Here is a 22,495-nt window from a genome sequence, read left to right on the forward strand (position 1 = left end):
GTAACAAATTATGTTAAATGGTGTGACTCAGTTGATTTACGGAAATACTGTATTGTTTGTAATAGACGCACCTCCCACCCCCCTTATTCTTCACTTGAAAGAACAAATGAAAGACATTTTTTTTTCAAATGGGTCCGCAGTTAAGTTTCCTATTCACAAATCATAGTTATTAATTTATAATTAATGTCCGTGTTTTGATCAGCACGTGACCGAACAAAATTGAACCGAATTTTGGTGTACCTTTGGATGTTGTAATTTTTTAGTCTTAAAACACATGACTTGATATATATGACACAGAGACCTGTATATATCATATAATAAGACAGTAAAGGTTCTCTGAAGTGTTGGGAGCCCCACAAAACTTATTATGGCAAAATTTCCCCTAAATTGCATGAGTGAAAAGAAGATATCATTTAAGTTTTAACACACATTTCTGCAAGAGTTTTCAGAAGAAATGTGTTTGAAGACAGATATTGATGACAGAATACCAAATTGAGGTTTACTGCATACAACAGAAAACCTAAATTTGTCTCTTCAATCATATTTATCATGTTTATTATGAAAATCATTACAGAAGTGTCTGTTAAATGACATCCTCTTTCACATCATTAGACAATTTAAGTGAAACTTTGCCATGACATTTTTTGTGAATTTTGGTCTCCCAACACTTTAGAGGGGATTTATTTAAGGAGCTGCTGAATATACTTAATTTGGGAGGTAGCAAAATTCACCTCAAAACTTTGAATAAAATTATGGAAAAACATGATAAATAGCCCCCTTGTTGAGTTGAATTAAGGAAATCTATGGCTGTGGGTTTATTTGCTAGGGTAGGCCTATTGTGGATACTCCTTAGCTCTTCTAAAATTGATTTGCTTATATGTACTTGCTTCTGTTTAACTATTAATTTGGCCAGTTGTATTCTCAGCAGCTCCTCCTGAATTTCTAATTGCCTGATCTGTGCAGGTACGTCTTTGTGTTAAAATTTCACGCCACTGCTCAGACTGAGTAGACCAAAGCTGAGGCTGAGGCTGACGATCACTGGGGCCTGGAACATTTTCATTAGACAAGCTCAGGTCCGTAGCCTCTGAATCCTGTTCACAAATAAACAACAATAAAAGTTAATTCACAAAAACAAGATTTTGCAATTGCTATATCAATGAATATGAATTTGGAAACTGTGATTGTAATGAGTCAAATTTTTCATTTTTAGCCTTCCAAATACAAGTATAGTACCAGCAAAAAAATCAGTCTAAGCGATCATGACCCGGCTTGAAACACAAATTTGTTAACACTTTTTCAATATTTTTGGGCACATTACAGCAAGAGTTGAAAATATATCACTTTTCCTAAAAAATGTTGTAATGATGCAAGTACCCTAAATATGTCATTGATGACACGTCCAATACTGAAGAAGTCCCTGTAATATTAAATTGGTTTTAATATAATCAGACAAATTAGATAAAGAATTTGATGAAAGTTTGAGAAAAAAATAAGTTATGAATCTTTCAATATCATGAAAATCATAAAATGTGAGGGGCTGCATGACATTATATTTAGAGACCGCATTGCCCATTTAACTCACAGATTTGAAGTATTTAAACAAATAAAAATCCATCCCTTTCTTATTTATTGTCCTATTTTTTGCAAACCTTCACTGATCTGTAAAACTGTTTCAACTAACTCAAATCTCGCCTATTAAGCATTACACTCACCTGTCCTTGGGGCTTTATACGCTTTGTTTCGAAGCCATGTCTCGCCATTTCTTTCGTAATGTATGCCATTCCCTCTCTTGGCCACCAGCTGCTCTGAATGTGTTGCTCTTTTCCAGGATCTATGCATGGAAATAATGTGGAAATAGACAGATTATATATTTAGGATTGGTTGCACTAAGGGTCTACATAGGTTGCCGTGTTACGATTAAAGCTTTAACTGGATAACTGTACTTTGTTTTAAATACCTGAATATTGTAGCCTTGGATTTTGCAGTAGTGGTGGCAAAGTTAAGTGTCAGGTTTTCCATTTTTCAACAAACTACCATACCCAGCGATTTCAAGACTGTTTTTTTTCCCCCTAACCCTAACCCTTATTGGCCTTAACCTCGCCAGATGAACCCTCCCCCCCCCCCCCCCACCCCCCATTTAATCTTCCTTCTTTTGGTGAATTTCTCTGTCACATCCATGCATACCTTTCTTTCACCTTTTCTTCTTTGCTGCCCCCCTTTCCTCCAGTTCCAAACATTTCATGTTTCTAGTAGCCACAAACCACAAAAGCTAGTTATTAGGTCTAGATCTAGGTCTAGCCTAGATCTATCATCTAGGCCTAGTCTGTTTTATGTTTTATGAATTGGCCCATCAATTATAACATCATGTTATTGCCTGCTTGTCTTTTGACTACCAACTATGTTTACCTGTCTAGAGGTCTAACAGTTAGTCTAGCCTAAGCTGAATAAAACTTGGGTCAGTTGATCACTGCCATTTTTTCCAAAACTCAGACATGAAACATGTTTTTTGTTTATTTGTCCCAAAAGGTAAATGGAATAGTCCAGATCTAGACCTTCTGTTCTAGATCTAGATCAAGACCTTCTTTCTAGATCTAGGCCTAATCTTGAAATTGAATAGACTCTAGATCTAGGCTAGAGTCTAGATCTATAAAATCTAGATCTAGGCCTAGACTAGAATCTAGACATGTGAAACTGAAAGCTTGAATGTAACTAGACTACGTGGCAACTATGAATAGGCCTAACTTATGACTAAGCTTTACCAGTAATTAGTTCCAGAGCAAGGCTTAGTTAGGCCTAGATGTAGACTAGGTCTAGATCTAGCGAATAGGTCTAGAATCTATAGAAATCTAGAGTCTAGTGTCTGAAATAATTTCTTTTTTATAGCAGTTACATTTCACAAAGTAGATCTCTATCTAGACTAGATCTAGTCTAGACTAGGTCTAGATCTAGTATACTAGTCTAGGACTCAAGTACTAGTAGTAGTACTACTAGTAGTAGGCCTAAAACTGGTTAGGTCTAGGCCTAGAATTTAGTTTGGTCGTGCATGAGAGAATAGCTTGATGTAATCCGCGATCCCAGACTAGACTGACAGCGGGCTCGCTACCGCCACCACACGCACGGTTCACTGCCAATTAATCAGCTGCGATTCGTCGAGGTATCAAATACAACTTCATGACTTCCATCACAAACTTCCACTGCATACATTTCGCTTTCAATATTTTACTTCTATGTTGTCTTAAGAAAAAGTTTAATAACCTACCTTCCCGATTTGTATCCAACAGTAGTCGAAATAATGTTAAACAATCACTTAAAGTGACAAAATTCAGCCTTCTTTCACTTTTTCGCCCCAGACGATGCAGACGAAAACTTAAGGGGGAAAAATACTTTTATCTTCACACAAGGTCGAAGGTCACGAAATTCGGCTTCGTAGAATCAAAATCCAGACGTTTCATTGTTGAAGATGCGCCGCACACAGGACTTAGTAAAGAACGGTTTAGTGAAACTGAGAAACCAACAGGACGTCAGTAAGACCCGTCTTAGTGTATGACGCGTCGCAGCGACACTAAGTCCTGTTACACTAAGTACTGTTTAGTGAGACAGGCCCCTGGAAATACAAGGGCGTGTTTTCAGAGTAAAGATGACGGTTTTATAATTGTCTGTATGGAGCCAGAAGGGCATTGACTCATATCTTTTAAGGGGAAATCCAATCTCAATAGCAAACGACCATAAAAGAAAGCATAAAAATCAGAGAAGCAGACTGGTTAAATCTTAACGAATCGGACAAAGAATGAGAAAGTTATAATTTTTGAAACTTGTAATCACTGTAATTAAGTATGGGCACTTCATATTGGCTGAATCGGCAATGGTACTGTAATGAAGTCATGTACAACCTTCCCATTTGTTCAAAGAACAACATGACTAAAATGTCTACTTTTCAAAATGTTTGACCTGCTACTACTTCTACCACTGGAAATAGGGACCCCACTGGAAATAAGCTCTCGAGCTTTCGTGGGTTATCCTGTTCAAGCTGACTTATTTTTGATCTGTTATTATTGTATATTGTTGTATGTTGGAAGCTTGTCGAATAAAAATCAATCAATCTTTATCAAAAGGAGCGCGTGTCAAAGTACAAAGAGTAATTAGGGGGTGAAATTGGGGCACTCCCGTTACACCTTCAAAAAGAGGCACTCACCAGGGATGAAAAATGCACTTATGAGAATAGGAAATGGGCATTTGTCGACGGAAAAGAGGCCCTATCAGATTTTGATAGCGGCATTTATGTAAGGTGAAAAGGGAATCTATTAAAAAAGGGATTGGTTCTGGGATAGGTCCCTTATTACAAGTGCAAAGGGGCATGTATCTTTGTTAAAGGGAAATTATCAGATGTGAAAAGGGGCATTTATAGCACCTGAAAAGGGGCAATGACCAGTATGCAAAGGGGCCCTTATGAGAATGAAAAAGGGACAGTTATAATAAATGAAGGAAAATGTGCATTAGTTGAAAGAAAAGGGGCATTTATCGGAGATGAAGGGGGCACTTATTTGAAGTGAAGAGGAGAAACTTATCGTACCTGAAAAGGTTTATTTACCAGAGATGAAAAGGGGCAATTATGACTGAGAAGGAAAAGGGGCTCATTTTTTTTTAAATGGGGGCACTTATTAGAAAGGAAAAGGGGCACATGCGAAATAATAAAGTGCGCCTATCCGAGTTGAAAAGCCAAATGGTCAGAGGTGAAGGGGCTAATATCAAAAGTGAAAAGGGGCACTTAGATTAAAAAAGGACACTTATGAGAATGGAAAATGAACACTTATTGAAAAGGAAATTGTGATCTTGTCGAAAGGAAAAGGGGCGTGTATCAAAATAAAAGGGCACTTATCAGAGTTGAAAAGGGGAAGGGGCACTTTTACAAATTAATAGGGGCACTTCTGCAAAGTTAAGGAGGCAAGTTCCTATGTAAAAGGGGCATTTTTCGGGAACTTGAAAAATGTGGGGGCGATTTTCTCCCATTGCCCCCCCCCCCCTCCTCCCCCTGGAGTGCAGCCTATGACTGACACCAACTGACCACTCATGTGATTTTATTTATGATTCACCGATCGAGGAGGGTAAATCACTGTCGATCCAGCATGCGATGCCGATATCGATATGAAGTTGTCGTCTGCGCAGCTAGCCTAGCCTTACTTTAATAGCGTATCAGCTAGCTAGTAAGTCCGGCGTCGCCGGCCGCCGCCCGCGGCCCGTCACGAAAATCTACGACGTTTGTTGTGAACTATCTGTGGCGAAGTAAGTAGTCCACCTTCTTAAATTTGACTATATTTTGTATGATTGTATGATGTAATATGATGTGTATATTATCAGTGAAAATGTGATGTTTGCATAGGCCTACCATTTACTGAATTTGAAATTAGAAAGCGAACTGTACTTTTCTTCTTCTGTTTTAAAGAAATACGTAAATATGTATTGGCGATCGCAGACATGTTGCCAGAGAGCGGAGGTACTGCCAGGCTCTCGACCGAGGCCGAGCGGAGAAATGTTATGCGGTACACTTGGTGTATTATTAAAAATCACTGTAGAGTCTATGCCTGTATCTTGTCTTCCCGCGGAGTGCTAATTATACAAGTAAACAAAACCACACATGATGCACGTAATAAACTATTTCAACATACGACGAACCTTGTTAACTACTTTTGGTGTTTGCTGCACTTTTGTCTTAATTTTAATTTTAATTTTATGTTCAAGTTCAAGTTCAAAGTTATTTTGTCTTTCTTCCAACATGAATGTAAAACGATTTAACAAATTTATAACATGTATAGTATATAAAAGGAACACTTATGAGGATCAAGAGACGAAGAGACCTACTTTAAGCTTAGCTTGTAGAGGTCAGGTCCCTCAAAACAAAACAGATATATAGACGGTCTAGATCTAGATAGACAAAAAAACATAAAAAAAACATGCCTGGTTAGGTCTATATAATAGATTAATACAATTAGAAATGGTCGCCAAAGCCGCTAAAGTACTAGAAGCAAATAACTATTAACTATTACTATAACCATATGATTATAAACATATGGCTAAACTAAGTAATGAAAAAGGGTGGAGAGAAGAGACTGTATATATATACAAAAGGGGGCGATATAAGAGTGACATAACGTGGGATATATAGAAATGGAGAGGGAGAGAGAGCCTGAGAGCTTGAGAGATGGGGGGGGGGGGGAGAAAGAAAAATGGACACACTTTCACTGCAAGCTCTTTCACTGCAAGCTGAAAGCTAGCTATAGGCGAGAAAAGTAACCAAAGGCAAAGACAAATTAAGTTCAAACTTACGAAATACTCACTATTTTTATGCCTCCGCCACCGAAGGTGGTGCCGGAGGCATCATGTTTTCGGGTTGTCCGTCCGTACGTCCGTCCGTCCGTACGTCCGTCCGTCCGTCCGTCCGTCCGTCCGTCCGTCCGTCCGTACGTCCGTCCCGTTTGACCGTTATCACAATATCTCAAGAACCATTTAAGATTTAAACTTAAGACTCGGGAATAGTATTTATCACCATAGGAAGACGATCTGATTAGATTTTGGAGTACGTAGGTCAAAGGTCACAGGTCACAGAGGTCAACTTATGAAATTCCTTGTATTGAGTTTGTTAGCGCGATATCTCAAGAACCATTTGAGATTTAAACTTCAAACTTAAGGATAGTATGTATCACCATAGGAAGACGATCTGATTAGATTTTGGAGCACGTATGTCAAAGGTCAAGTGTCATAGAGGTCAACTTATGAAATTCCATACATTGAGATTGTTATCATGATATCTCAAGAACCACTGGAGATTTAAACTTCAAACTTAGTGATAGTGTGTATCACTATAGGAAAACAATCTGATTACATTTTGGAGCACGTAGGTCAAAGGTCAAGGGTCATAGAGGTCAACTTATGAAATTCCATACATTGAGATTGTTATCATGATATCTCAAGAACCACTGGAGATGTAAAAACTTCAAACTTAAGGATAGTATGTATCACCATAGGAAGACGATCTGAGTAGATTTTGGAGCACGTAGGTCAAAGGTCAAGGGTCACAGAGGTCAACTTATGAAATTCCATACATTGAGATTGTTATCATAATATCTCAAGAACCACTGGAGATTTAAACTTCAAACTTAATGATAGTGTGTATCACCATAGGAAGACAATCTGATTAGATTTTGGAGCACGTAGGTCAAAGGTCAAGGGTCACAGAGGTCAACTTATGAAATTCCATACATTGAGATTGTTATCATGATATCTCAAGAACCACTAGAGATTTAAACTCCAAACTTGTTTAAATTGCTCTTTGGCGGAGGCATCATTTTCGACTGCGCGCAGTCAAAATTCCATCTAGTTAAACATGATTTTCAAATTGATCATATATCATTTACTTAGCTATGACTTGCTAGTCTGTTAAGATCTAGATTTCTCTTCTTCAATTAGACTAAGTTAGATCTAGGCCTAGAGTAAAAATTTAGATTTTCAGTCGATGGTACTTCCAACTTTCAAGTGTCAATATAATACATGATAGATCTTAGAAGTTAGATTGTCTTTAGTCTAGATGACTATATTCAGAGCAAGGGTCTATAGTATAATGATGAAAAGCTTTATGGAAACGGTTCTAGGAAAATTACCCCTGTTATGTATGACGTCTGAAATTAAGACTATTCATGTCTTGACTTGTCATTTTATGTATACGCATTGCCCAATGTACCGCGCGCAGTTTCCATCGATGCCTTCATCGAATAAAGTCCATGCTACCACCATGTAGTTTTAAAGTTACGAATACGTCTTTATTTGTCATCTTTATTTGGCTGAACATCAACCTTGAACATTGACAGAACATAATATTGGCGACGAGGTCGAGATGATTAGTTTGGTTTGCCGCAGTTTGCTGAAATAAAGACTTGAAAAAAGTTTCTCCAGCAGAGACCCGACATGGTTTAGAATTATGCCTGTACACGTGCAGTTTTTTATGAACGCTTTGCCGTACAGCACGTACAGCTATGGAGAATTGTGCATCAGCATGTATTCAGCAAATGAACCGAACTAATGGAGCTGAGTTTGCCTAATTTGGATGAAAAACTCTTTAGCCAGGAGATCCAGCCGTTGATCGTAGGTGAGCGAGTATTTGTTTTGCTGATGTTGCCTCATCAGTTTAACTTTATTAGCCGCAGTTGGATGAATGGTGAATGGATGCCCCCAGCCTAACTTTCAACTTGACGATCAACCAGTGGCAGTGCTGCAGTAGTACTACAGTAGGCCATGCAACTCAGTGGCAGTAGCCAAGCCCATGAAAGCTCCAACCAAGTTCAAGGCCCAGCCCATGGTCAGCCAGCCAGCCCGCCAGCCAGCCAGCCCAGCCCGCCAGCCAGCCCAGCCAGCCCAGCCCGCCAGCCAGCCCAGCCAGCCCAGCCCAGCCCAGCCCAGCCAGCCCCGCCCAGCCAGCCAGCCAAGCCAGCCAGCCAAGCCAGCCAGCCAGCCCAGCCCAGCCAGCCCAGCCCTGCCCAGCCAGCCAGCAAGCCAATTCAGCCCAGCCCATGGCCAGCCAGCCAGCCCGCCAGCCAGCCAGCCCAGCCCGCCAGCCAGCCCAGCCCAGCCAGCCCAGCCCAGCCAGCCCAGCCCAGCCAGCCCCGCCCAGCCAGCCCCGCCCGGCATACATTGTTTCAGAATCCAGGTTCCTGTATCTAGATCTACTGCAGCGTAGACTAGAGGAGGAAGTGTTTTGTTTTAGCCTTAAAATTGAAATACAGGAAGTTGTTACTTCGTGATTGCCTTCAATTTAGGACCAGGATCCAGTTCAGTGACAGTGTCAGTTGACTCAGTTCATAGTTTCGGACTAGTAGCAACCCACCCAAGTGAAAGCCAGACCACTCATCATGAAGTGATGGTGATGTTGATGCAAGCAAATAAACATTTAGAACTCATTTGATAATATTGTCGATTGTTATGATGAATCTGTTTTGTAACTGAGTGTAAGGACCAGTCCCAGACCAGGACTAGTACCATTACAAGTTGAAGTGTAATTCAAGTGTGAAGATGTGGATCTAAGTAGGTCTACAAGTTTAGAGTTAGACATTAGTCTCGGGTTTTTACAGTGTAAATAACAGTAGAACCTATTAACAATCAGACAATAATTACGTCTAGTCTTTGCAGTCTAGTCCAGGTCTAAGTCAAGAATTTTGTTCTTCAGTTGTAAATTGCTTGTCAAAGAAATGTGTATGTGTTAGATACATGTGTGGAAGTGGAAAGAGCCCAAATGTTGTTGTTGTTTGGTATTGGTATTTCAAGTCAAATATTTATGCAAGTATTTGTTATGGTATAAAGTTGTTCATTACAAGTTTAATGCGCCTTACATAAACATGGCAGCACAAATGTTTGGTAATGTCCCTCAGTTGGACTCAGGGTATAAATTTGAAGATTGGATTGAGGTTCTTGAGTCATGGTTTATAGCTAATGATATTACAGCAGATGCAAAGAAGAAGGGTATATTCTTATCAGGATTAGGAAGTAAATCCTATGCCACATTACGTGCATTGTTGCAGCCCAACAAACCAATTGATAAAACTTACCAAGTATGTAAGGATACCCTGTCTGAACATTTTGCCCCCCAACCAACTGAAATAGTCCAAAGGTATAAGTTTTATACTTGTGTTCAAGAATCACGTGAAACAATCCCGCAATTTGTTGCTCGTTTACGCCAGTTGAGTGAAGGATGCAAGTTTAAAGAATTGAATAGCATGCTTCGAGATCGCCTTGTAGTTGGTTGTAAGGACAAAGCTACACAAAGAAAGCTTCTTAGTGAATCAGAGCTTACATTTGATAAAGCGTTGAAAGTAGCCATGGCCATGGAGATAGCTAATAGAGATGTTGAACAATTGCACTCCAGTGACAATGGTAGTGAAGACAAAGAGGTTCACCAGTTAAGAACCACGCAGATGAAAGAAAGGTCTTCAAGCAAGTGGAATTCCAAGCTTACTGAGAAGGAAAAGCCCACAGGTCAGTGGACTGACCAGAAGTTAAGGTGTTGGCGTTGTGGATCGACAAGACATGTTCATCAATCCTGTCCGTTTCAGAAAGAGCAATGCTATCAATGCCAGGAAATTGGACATACTAAAAGCCAATGCAAAGCAGTAAAGAACTATTTTGCAAGATAATTATATTTATGCCAAGTGAAACTATTGTAGATCAAACTCTATTTGTTATGGGGTTAAACATTTTTAATCTTGTATTGCATAAGTCTGCAAAAGTTCAACAGATGTTGTTTATATGTGTTACATAATTATAAGGCAATGATTAAAAGGTAAACATTTATTTTCTTTAGCGATGAAAGCTAATTTGGTGCATTCATCACAAGTGTTGATGTTTTAAAAGTAACAGTGTAAATTGTTCCACATTTTATCAAAAATACTACACGATTTTCATGGAGAAAATGTCACTTATTTTGGTCTGTTCTTTATTATGCCAGGAGATAAGTTAGTTGATAAAGTTTGGATCCAATCAGTTTTGTATCAAAGTACAAGGATTTTGTTTTATTTTCTTGCCATGTAAAGTTTTCATGCATAAAGTAATGCATAAAGTACTGCATAGAGTAATGCATCAAATAATGCATATGTTGACTATTTTCACGGAGGAAAAGTGTTGTTCCTTGGGTGTCAAACAACCTTCAAGTAAAACTTAGATCAGTAAAAATAGGTTGTTATAACAGTGAACATTTTGTGTTGTTGTATTTACATGCATACAAGCAATGTTGCTAGTTTATGTTATACATGGAATAGGATTTTTTTAATAGAATCAAGTTGTGTGAGTACATTCCTATCTTGCCAGTGTCACATCTCTATACAAACATTTTTTGAGAAAATAAGACCATATTGTTATATAGTCCTGCCCTAGTCTGCATGCCAGTTTGATACATGTATTTCATTTTGATGTACCCATGTAATTCACTAAAAGGGGGAGGAATGTTATGTATGACGTCTGAAATTAAGACTATTCATGTCTTGACTTGTCATTTTATGTATACGCATTGCCCAATGTACCGCGCGCAGTTTCCATCGATGCCTTCATCGAATAAAGTCCATGCTACCACCATGTAGTTTTAAAGTTACGAATACGTCTTTATTTGTCATCTTTATTTGGCTGAACATCAACCTTGAACATTGACAGAACATAATAACCCCCAACACAATTACTCCCCCCCCCCCCAAGTAATTACCCCCCCCCCAAAAAAAAAAAAAAAAAACTTTTTTATTAAACCAACTTATTATCATGGTAGACTTCCCCTTTAATGTACAGGGGGGATTTTTGAGTGGGGGTGGGTTATATTCCTCGGGTGGTTGTCCTTGTGGGAGGGGTAATTGTCCTGGGGGTCATAGTCTTTAGGGGTGTAATTTTTCTAGGAGGGGGGGGGGGGGGTATAGTTTTTCTTGGGGTGATTATCCAGGAGGTAATTGTCCTGATACGGATGAAAACATGAATCTCAGTCTCTGACTCTGAGGTGACTTGGATAGCAGTATATTCTATGTCCAAGGAGTAGTTTTCAGGGGTTGGGGATAATTGTCCTGGGGGGGGGGGGGAGGGGGTAATTTTCTTAAGGGTAATTGCCCCGCTGGTAATTGTCCCGCTGGTAATTGTCCTAATACGGATGGAAACATGAATCTCCGTTTCTGAGCTGACTTGGATAGCAGTGTATTCTATGGGGCACAGTGCCGAAGTAAAACAACAGAAGATCAATAACTCTACCAGTACCATTGCCTTGAAAAGAATAAATGCTGGAACCTTTACAGGATTTATAATCATAATCTTTAATTACAAAAAAAGGACATGTAAATTATGTAAACTATCAGGAAATACATCTGAAATTAACCCATAACTTTGTCCAAGGTCCTTTATCTCTTCATTATTCTTGCAATGGATGTTGGATAAAACAAGGAATATTACAAATTTTTTTTCTTCTATATTTGAGCCCTCTTTGGTAGCCAATAGCTATATCAGCAGAGTCACAGGCTTAGTTTTATTGTGTTTGATGGACTATATACGTCAGGCTTTGTAATCATTTTAGTTTCCAGTACATGTTTGTATGTGCATATGTTTGGTGTAAATAATATAATGCTCATAGTGTTCATATCTTAAGTTTTCTGGGTTTTTTTTTTCATGTTGTTTTCTTTTCACCTCTCCACTTTTCAGTCTTGCAGTGGTGCGTGTGAATAGCTTCAAAAATGGTTAGTAGATTGTGTTTGCAGCATCCAAAGATTTATTTGGACAATAATAAAAATGACACATTTTACAGTTCCTTTATTCTTTAAATAGATGAATAGAAAAGCATTTTGGAATGTGGCGGCTGATTGATGTTGTGTCTAAATAGACTTCATGAAGGCCTTTGATAAGGTACCGACAGCTATTTGTCGAATTTGGGGGGGGGGGGGGGATTGCCGATGGTAAAAAGATGAGCCCTATTGGCTTACTAAATTTTTACATTGCATTAACATTGAGTTCATGATTTTATTCCTAAGAATGGAACAATTTTATTATCAAAGAAATATTAGGAGTGAATATGTTTTATAGTCACATTATTTTCAATGTTCCTCTATGTGTACATAAACAAATAGGCAGTACAAAAGTGTTTTTGAATTGGGTCACTGGCTTCTCTGCCAACAAATTAGATTTTATTTTTAACGAGATCAATCAGAAACAATGTTACAATGACAATTTAACCAAAAAATTACCTGTTTTGTTATAACTTCAAATACATATATAAGGATGATCAGACAAAGACAGTTGTCTGACCACAAAACAATCGTGACATTTGATTTCCCCTCATCAAGATTGTGTATATAAAAAGGTTGACAAGTGATTCCTTAAAATCCTAAATTGTTAATCAATTTTGCAGCACCGTACCAATACAAGAAGTTATTGGATTTTGTGGTGTTTCAACCTCAAATCTGTTGTGACAAAAATTGCATATATATGTAATGTAACATATTGTTTCATTGAAATGATAATAACAGGAAATGGCATGCATTAGTAGTACTGTACATTGTGTACATTACACTCACTGTTTAAATTAATATTATTTCATTTTAAATCTTGTTTTTAGGGAAGGAAACCAAATTGGACTCATGACGAGAACAAAGTTCTATGTAGTTTTGTGAAGGACAATCGAGAAAAAACTATTCAGAAGGGCTGGACATTGCTTAGTGAAGGTATGTACTGTAAACTAAATCCCTCAAAGAAAGTTTGGAAACTAAATTATGATGGATTATGTCTATCATAGTGGCATAATAATTCACTATATTTAGTATTATTAAGAAAGTGTATCCTTTTTTATGCCTCCGTTACGAAGTATCCGGAGGCACTATGTCTTCGGGTTGTCCGTCCGTCTGTCCGTACCGTACGTCCCGTTCCCGGGATCCCGTTATCTCAAGAACCGACTGATGGATTCTTGCCAAACATTGGTTATGTATATAAATTGCAGAGCCAATGAATTGATTAGATTTTGGGGTCACGAGGTCAAAGGTCAAAGGTCACATGGCTCATTATGTATGCAAAAATAGCTTGTGATCGCGTTATCTCAAGAACTGATTGATGGATTCCTGCCCTACTTACAGTAGGTCATGTATGTATCTTGCAGAGCCAATTAATTGATTAGATTTGGGGGTCACGAGGTCATAGGTGAAAGGTCACAGAGCTCATTATGTATGCAAAAATAGCTTGTGATCACATTATCATTACAACAGATAAGACAGATTACCATGAAACTCAAGATATGTTTGTTTCTTGCAGAGCCAATGAACTGAGTAGATGTTGGGGTCATGAGGTCATAGATCAAAGGGTCATATCAGAAATAGCTTGTAATCACAATATTCTGAGAACCTGTCAATGGATTACAATCAAACTTGAATTTGAAAAATTACTTCTGTTTTGGTTTGTAAAATTGCTCTATGACGGAGGCATCATTTTCGATTGCGCGCAGTCAAAGTTCCATCTAGTTTTTTGTCTCGCCTGCGTAGCAAAAAGGCGAGACATAGGCGCCGCTTTTCCGGTGACGGCGGAGGCGACGGCGGCGGCGTCAACATCTAAAACTTAACCTAAGGTTAAGTTTTTTAATTTTTGATATAATTTTGAAAGTATAAGTTCTTAGTCAATGAAACTTGGACTATAGGGTTATCAAGTATCCCCAATCATGTGAGTAGTATTTCAGGTCACTAAGTTAAGGTCAAAGGTCATTTTAGGTCAATAAACTTAGACTTTGTTGTGGCATCAACATCAAGATTTTGAATTTTTTAGCATATTTTCAAAATTGATTTTTCAAATTCCATGAAACTTGTACCCAAGGGTTATCAAGTATCACAAATCATATGACACAAATTCCAGGTCACTAGGTCAAAGGTCAGTAGACTTGGATTATATTTTCACAACTTAATATGAGAATTAATAGTTTTTTAAATTAATTTGTTCATATTTCATTCAAGTTATCGATCGTGGTACATTTAATAGTAAATAATTCTTCTGATGATTCTTAGTCAATATTCACTTCAAAATGTGATTATATTTAGAGGATTTCATTTTTTGGGGCCTGCTAATGGGGCCACCCTGCCTACAGTATGAATAATGTTCCAACCTCAATTTTTTATCATATCGAATTGCGTAATGCAGGCGAGACCACCGAGAGCGTTTCCCTTGTTTAAAGGCTTTGTTTAACAATGTTAAATCTGAGATGCATGACTCTTCATGTTATTAGTATCTGTGATATGGTGTAATATTGAAGCCCTAAAAAAAATTGCGCTTCAAACTGATCATGAAGTGCCTCAAAAAGGTAAAAATCTTTGAGTGACCAGTTAATACCATACTCATTTTCCCTAATAGACTGTAGTGTTATAAAAACCATTAGGAAAACACAAAATTTGATTCCGATTTCCAATCATAATCATGCAGACAGGCGATCGGCTTGTAAAAGTCATGGGATTCCTGACTGACCTAAATGTTTATAATTATGATTGCAGCATGACCTAACTCCAGGAATTCGCTTCAGAATCTGAGGCAATGTTACTGAGTCACTTTAAATGAGACCCCTGTTGTTATGATTTTTCAGTCATGGAATCAGTAGATCAAAAATGTGCAGTAGATCAAAATCAAGGTCAAGTGAAAAGGTTGCAAAAGTCACTGCTCTTGTTTAACTGTGCATTGAAATAATACTTCAGTTTCCAATCTTTCTTTGAGGGGGTTATTTAAAAAAAAAAAAAAAAAAAATATTTTGTAATTTTATTTGTAGTATGCATTGATATACCGGTAAACTTTTACAAAGTAGAATCATACAGTGAAAATTACCAAGATCGGTCAATGCATTTATCACTATAATTCCTCATATGCTATTTCTAGTTTTATAATCCATCTGGTGAGTTACAATATTAATTAAAAAAAGGAAGATTGTTATGACCAAAAACATGAAACCAAGTCCTTCTATTTATTGTTCTTCACACAGGTGAAGGGCAGGCACCGACTAATCATCCCATCTTTGAGGTAGTGCTGGAAGCACAGGCACCCGAGGCACAATCAGGCATCATGGGCCAAGAAGTGGAAGCTGGATTCAGCCAGTTAACAGCGGTAATTCTGCTCCTACAATTAATCCATCCTAGAATATGAAACCTAAACACCTTATGGAAAGCATGTTACTGCAGGTCCTTTTGTAAAATGTAAAAATCAAGCTCAGTCTAAGTGTTGGAAATTTATTATTTCATTAAATATTGTATCCTGTTATAAAGTTACTGCAGGTCCTTTTGTAAAATGTAAAAATCAAGCTCAGTCTAAGTGTTGGAAATTTATTATTTCATTAAATATTGTATCCTGTTATAAAGTTACTGCAGGTCCTTTTGTAAAATGTAAAAATCAAGCTCAGTCTAAGTGTTGGAAATTTATTATTTCATTAAATATTGTATCCTGTTATAAATGAGATATAAATATGTGATTCATATATCACAGAGACATTACCAATACGCCATTGTTTCATTGTCGCCTACAAGCGATCAATGCCTTGTACTAATTTGCATTTTTATTAGTTCTTCTTCTTCTTGACCCCCCCCCCCAATCCCAATTGTTTTGCATGTACGGCTTGCGATTGCTTCCTAGGGCCCTTTTTCTATTTTGATTCATTTCAAATTTTGTATTCACATTCTTTAGCATTCTATCATGGTCACTGAACTCTTTTGTTTCCCCAAATTAACATGGTTGTTTTTCCCCCTAATTAGCACCAAACTTATGTGTAATTCATTGACATTTAGGTATGATTTCTTTTATTCTTCTTTTGTTCTCAAATCTACTTCTAAAACAGAGCTCCAGTAATGAAGATGAAGTGGCTGAATCCATGTTCCAGGGCATGGCTGCTAGTAGTACAAGTACAAGAAGTATTGGTAGTATTGCTACTAGTACTAGTAGTACTACTATATTACCAATCGTAGCAGTATCAATGCACCTTCCACGAGCGCTTGTATGGTTGAAATTTTAGATAGAGAGAGAGAGAGGGGCTGCTCGTGGAGAGGGAACTTCTTGAGGTCAAGAGAGAAAAAGTGGGACTTTTCAGGGAGCTTGTGGGTCTCGTGAGAACACTCAAGAATAGTGAATCATAGATCTCCCCTCCCCCCCCCCACTCAGTGTTATTTAGGTGACGCATATGCATGTCCACTCCTTTTGAAAGCACCCCCCCCCCCCTATCTCCGGTGTGTAAAGTCAATATGGATCAGATTTGTGTGTATTACGGATAGACTTTGTCGTGTGTAAAGTACCCCTTTACCAGAGATTTGGGGAACACGAATGCTGTCTCTCTGACCCCGGAGTGGGGGGGGGGGGAGAGGTGATTCCCCCAGTCTTGTCTCTTGGGCTCAAGGAGTTGGCGTTGTATAATTATCTCTCTCGTGACATGTTTTGTTTTACACCAGTATTGGAAACGCCCCAATTTCAAAAAATGAAATGGAAGCTCTTATTTTTTTTCAGTTCAGTTCATTTATTTTCCACAATAATAAAAGTACAAAGATGTACATTACATATAACAGATATATACATGTATATACAATAACAACAACAAATACCAAAACAAAATGTGAACATTTACAGTAACATTGACAAAGAGCATAAGTGATTGATTAAAGTGTAATGATATAGAACATGTTATTATTGCGGAGGGAGCCAACTGGAAGACAGGAAAATAGTCTTAAGTGCGTTGGCACCCATCATGATCAATTAAATATAATCTTAATACATTAAATAACAATTGAATAATTGCGTTAAACAAAAAAAAAAAGCAAAGTAAATTTGTATATAAAGAAAGAAAGGACGGGTTAAGAAGCTCTACTAACGTTGTAGTTGATTACGGTATGAATTTATCAAGTGTTTTTTTAGTTTGCGTTTGAAAGATTGGAGTGACACTGAGTTTTTTATTTCATTTGGTAAAGAACTCCACAGTTTTGGGCCGGTAAAAAATAAAGTAGATTTTGCATAGGATGTACGTATTTTGGGGAAATGAAAATCATTAGAAGACCGAGTTTGATAAGAGTGAATACTTGCATTTATAGGAAATAGATCAGTAATATAACGAGGGAATAAGCGATTTTTACATTTATACATGAACATACCAGTTTGTAGCTGACAAATATCGGATAGGCTTAATACATTGAGCTTATGAAATAGCGGAGCAGAATGAGAGTTATACGAGGATTTTGATATCAGGCGAATGGCTTTTTTTTGTAGTTTAAAGACTCTATCAGAATATGACTTAGGACAGCCACCCCAATTTATATTACAGTATGATATGTGGGGTAGGAAAAGGGTATTGTAAATAGTAAGAAGAATTTTTTCGGGTAATAAATTGCGCAGGCGATATAGGATACCAACAACTTGAGAAATTTTAGAACAAACATCTCCTAAATGATATTTCCAAGACATGGATTCATCTATATGAACACCTAAAAATTTGGTATGATTTGTATGTAATAGTTGGGATTTGTTCATATGGATTCTTATATCATCAATATTATAATTCATATTGCTAAAAACCATATAGTTAGTTTTAGACATATTTATAATTAACTTATTACATTTTAACCACTGATATACATTTTGTAATTCTTTATTAAACGTGGTATTAATAAGGGGAATATCTTTATGGGTAAAAAAAATACTTGTATCGTCGGCAAACTGTATAAAACTTAGGACATTTGATGAACACTGAATATCATTTATGTAAATTAGAAATAATAATGGACCGAGGATAGAACCCTGTGGAACCCCGCAAACAACATTGAGCATATTTGAGTCTGTAGAATTAATTGTAACATATTGTTTTCTATTGCTAAGATAATTTTCAATCCATTTATGGGGAACACCTCGTATGCCAATATGATATAATTTGTGCATTAAAATATTATGGTCTATTGTATCAAATGCTTTTGACATATCTAAAAATACACCGACTGTTGTTTTTTTAATTTCAATGGAATTTGTAATATCTTGAGTGAATTTTGTAATTGCTAATGATGTTGACAGACCCTCTCTAAATCCATATTGAGTGCTATTTAATAAGTTGTTGGAAGATAAAAAATTGGAAATTCTACTGAAAACACATTTTTCGATTATTTTTGAGAAAACAGTAAGTACAGAAATTGGTCTATAATTCGACATACATTCTTTTGACCCCGATTTAAAAACTGGTATAACTTTAGCTACTTTGAGATTATCTGGAACAAGACCTGTCGACATTGACATGTTAAAAATTTGACTCAATGGTTTACAAATAAATGGTATTACTTTCTTAACTACTTTTACATCTATGTGGTCGAAACCAGAAGAAGTATCATTTTTAAATTTGTCAACAATGGATATAATTTCACTTTCAACAATCGGTTGAAAAAATATTGAAGAAGAACAAGGATTTGAAAGATATTTGGAGAAATGTTTATTACATGTATCATGGGGATCATCCGAGATCATCCGAGATTAGACATCACGAGATTCCGTCATGGTGTCGAGTAAACACACTTTTTACACATAGAATAGTGGAAATAGTAGAGCAACGTAAGAAAGAAATCATCATAAAACATATTACAGTATACATATTGGCATTAGAAATTTACAAAAACAATTTACAATATTAAAAAAGAGAGATAAGATTCCAATAAACTGAAACTGTAAATAAGAGCAGAGTAGTCCTGGAATGCATCAATATCATCATTACTCGTGTATATTATATTAATTCGAATATCAGAATATCCATTACCTAAAAAAACTGGAGCATGAAGGTATGGAGTTAATGTTTAGTATTAAAAAATATGTCAAATTAAGTCCAAGTCCTCTTCACAGGTGATGAGTTTTTTCATAGTCTTTCCCCCAGACGCAGGGAGTAGGGCAATGACCCTACCGTCTGACGTCCAGGCAGACAGAACCTTCGCACAGTCTTTTGTTTTTCGTAAGAGGGCAGCATTTGCCTTTGTCAGATCTTCGTCAATACCAAGTTTTTTTCCTTTGAGTTCGCGACGGTTTAGAATTATTACCAATCATGTGAAAGAATATGTTTTGACTAATACATGATGATAACAATTTTGCCGTGAAACCGCCTACCAATTGATATATTTGGTAAATTAGTTTATCTACATGGTCTGTGAGAAATAAAGGCATGTGTCGTGCATATCGTCCCATATACATCTTTATGTGTACAGTGCTCGTAACTTTACAAAGACTGGGCCAAATTTCTTATCATTTTCATGATTCCAGAATCTTGCAGTACACACCAATACTTAAATGCTAGATGATCAACCTTTTCTGATCGATTCCACAACGTTTCTTTCACAATGCCATCGCATGACCAAACTGGTCTTTACCTTTAAGTTATGTCTTTCAGAAGATTCCTTTAATTACTGTGTGTGAAACCTTTTGAAATGAGATACATGGTATTGGTTAAAATACAATAAATATTTGGTTTCATTAATTTCTACTTTTCTTTCAATTGCATTTTTCCCTTGAGGTCCTACTTAATTGAAGATAGTGCATATTTGAAATCCTAATAGGTCCTCTAAAAAAAAGAGACACTCCCTAGTCTGACATTTTGAAAGAAATTTACAATTTAGTCTTTGTGTTTGTCAGAATCAGAACAAATAGAAAATTTGTCAGGCACTGCATCCCAGTGACATTGCCGATTCAGCCAATTTGAAGTTCCCATACATAAAGTGATTACAACTTTCCAAATTTCATAATGTTTCATGCCTCCGCCCACCAAAGGTGGTGCCAGAGGCATTATGTTTCGGTTGTTCGTCCGTCCTGCTTTCTCTTCATTGTAATATATCATGAACCACTTGAGATATGAACTACAAACTTGATGCTTTTTGTAAGTGGATCAAAGGTCAAAGATGTCAAATCAATGGCTGAAATTTACAGGGATAAGTCCAAGGAGTTTAATAGAGAGAAGGAAAGGAAGGGAGAGGGTTTTCAGATTGATTGTGTATTTTAATAAAAGAAAAACTCGTATTTTTGATTCTGTATAATAATATCTAGAAACAAAGCAATGCTTGTTTTGGGAATGACATAACTGTGTAGTGCAGTAATATTGTCCTATTGTAATATAATTTTTGAATTGTGATATATTCTAGTCCTATACGTTAATAAATCATGTTGTGTAAGTTCGTTTATAAAATGGTAAAAAAGCTTTGTTATGATTACGGTATGTTTCAATTTGTATAAACTATGACTATGGAAAATGCTTTTGGAGTTTTGAGAAATAAATTCAATGAATACAAAAATAATTACAAAGCTGTCCCCCTCCCTGCCCCAATCCAACATAGTAATATCTGAGTCGTATGCACTGTGTTTCTGGCACTTAAGAACAAAAATTAATTCTTCCTGGCCAAACCCATCATATGTTTTGGCTCCTCGCACCACTTCTTAAAGTATTAAGGAATTTATTTCAGGCTAGAACTAAATGAAAGGTATGAATGGCTTTGAAGTGCCATTGTCACACTATAGTTTGATAAATAAATATCCAGGGGTGGCGGGGTTGAATTGTTGAGTGTGAAAAGACAGGTTAAAAACCTGAATTTGTTTTTTGTTCACAGAAAAAAAGGGGGAAATTCACCATGATTTGGTTGGAAAATGAGAAAAAGATCAGCAAAGATTTGAGAACAATCTGATTAAAACAAGAAAGTCACCGATTGGCAACTCTTTGATTTATCATTATGGGGTCCTCTCCCATTTGCTACATACTGAAAATTTTCTAAAATGTCAATAGCTTGTGTTCCCTTGTTTCATATAGCGGTTTTTAAAACACATGTGCAATGATTATATCTCGGGTGCATGTGTGATTGATACCCTTTTTAGAAATAAGTGAATTTTTATGAAGTTTTCGGTACATCTGGCAAATGGGAGGGGGGACCTTACAAGATACGTCACAGAGTTGCTAATTAGTGTTTGTTCGATCGGATTATAAAAAAAAAAAAAAAAAAAAGACTTTAATTGGAATTCGCTCAATCTTTCACCAGAACATGTTACATATCTCTGCTTTCACTATGTTAACATGTCAATCTTTGCTTAATCTCTCTATTTCTGGTTACATCAGGCTGGACTTCCCCTTTAAGTTTAAGATACTTCCATATGAAATAAATATTTGCTGATTTTCTAATCCAATATATTCTAGTAAATGGAGAATTAAATAAAAAAGTAGATCTTGACCTTTATAAAACAGCCTGGATTCGAACCTTTTCCATCCATTGCCCCACGCCTATGGAATGAACTCCCTGCATTTCTAAGAAATAATACTTGACTTCTTCATAAAACATCTGAAAACAAACCTCTACAGTGTACCAGTATGCATTTTAATTTATTGATTTATTAGGAAACAGCGCCTTGTATCCTCTGTCCAATTATCATTATCCAAATATTATTATCATTATTGTTATCACTATAATTATTATTATTAATATCATTATCATTATGATATTACAAATCTTTTTATTGTTAACATGATCAGTTTTTTTAATTTTAATCCCAGTGGCAAGAACGGAATGAAAATGAAGAAGTGTTTCGGGAAAACGCACTCAGTTGTCCAGCTTCTCCTCATTCTTTGGATGACATCCCTCATCCACATTGCAGTTGGGGGTAAGTAACATTGAACAAACGTTTATCACTGTTGATAGGCCTAGATTAAATTTAAATGTTTATCTATCACTGTCCAGGCGCGGATCAAGGATTTCTTGGGGGGGGGGCCCGAATTTGAAATTATGCGAGCCACATATTGGTACGTAATGGTGACTAGCATTGACGTAATGGGGGGGGGGGGGGGTGCAGAGAAGGGCGATTTGCCCCTCCACAAAGCGCCGAAGCTTTTAAGTTTCATTAAATCATAAGAGAAAGAGAATGATTTGTTGTACCGTTCTCGACTCTTAATCCTTGTCTGAATTCAGTTTTCCCCTTTGCGCGGAAGCTTTTACATTTCATTAAATCA

General features: G+C 36.9%; 2 protein-coding genes and 1 long non-coding RNA gene across 3 annotated transcripts; 2 read left to right on the forward strand and 1 right to left on the reverse strand.

Annotated features, from left to right (window-relative positions):
* Positions 1-693: 693 nt before the first annotated feature.
* LOC105439914 lies at positions 694-2,270 on the reverse strand. The gene is made up of 3 exons (XR_004066452.1): positions 2,185-2,270; positions 1,713-1,831; positions 694-1,091 (listed from the first exon to the last, which is right to left on the reverse strand). It is a non-coding gene; the product is annotated as an uncharacterized LOC105439914 (long non-coding RNA).
* Positions 2,271-5,218: 2,948 nt separating this feature from the next.
* Positions 5,219-18,563, forward strand: LOC584592. Its single transcript, XM_030997158.1, has 6 exons — positions 5,219-5,280; positions 12,205-12,239; positions 13,115-13,220; positions 15,500-15,621; positions 16,346-16,409; positions 18,553-18,563. Exons 2-6 carry the CDS (start codon positions 12,237-12,239, stop codon positions 18,561-18,563), a joined length of 306 nt encoding a protein of 101 aa, XP_030853018.1. The 5' UTR covers positions 5,219-5,280; positions 12,205-12,236.
* LOC115929046 (predicted GPI-anchored protein 58) lies at positions 8,284-12,224 on the forward strand. The gene is made up of 3 exons (XM_030997157.1): positions 8,284-8,581; positions 9,781-10,017; positions 12,205-12,224. Exons 1-3 carry the CDS (start codon positions 8,284-8,286, stop codon positions 12,222-12,224), a joined length of 555 nt encoding a protein of 184 aa, XP_030853017.1.
* Positions 18,564-22,495: the final 3,932 nt, after the last annotated feature.

The sequence above is a fragment of the Strongylocentrotus purpuratus genome, unplaced genomic scaffold (assembly GCF_000002235.5).
Source record: "Strongylocentrotus purpuratus isolate Spur 01 unplaced genomic scaffold, Spur_5.0 spur5_scaffold_4, whole genome shotgun sequence".
NCBI lineage: Eukaryota > Metazoa > Echinodermata > Echinoidea > Camarodonta > Strongylocentrotidae > Strongylocentrotus > Strongylocentrotus purpuratus.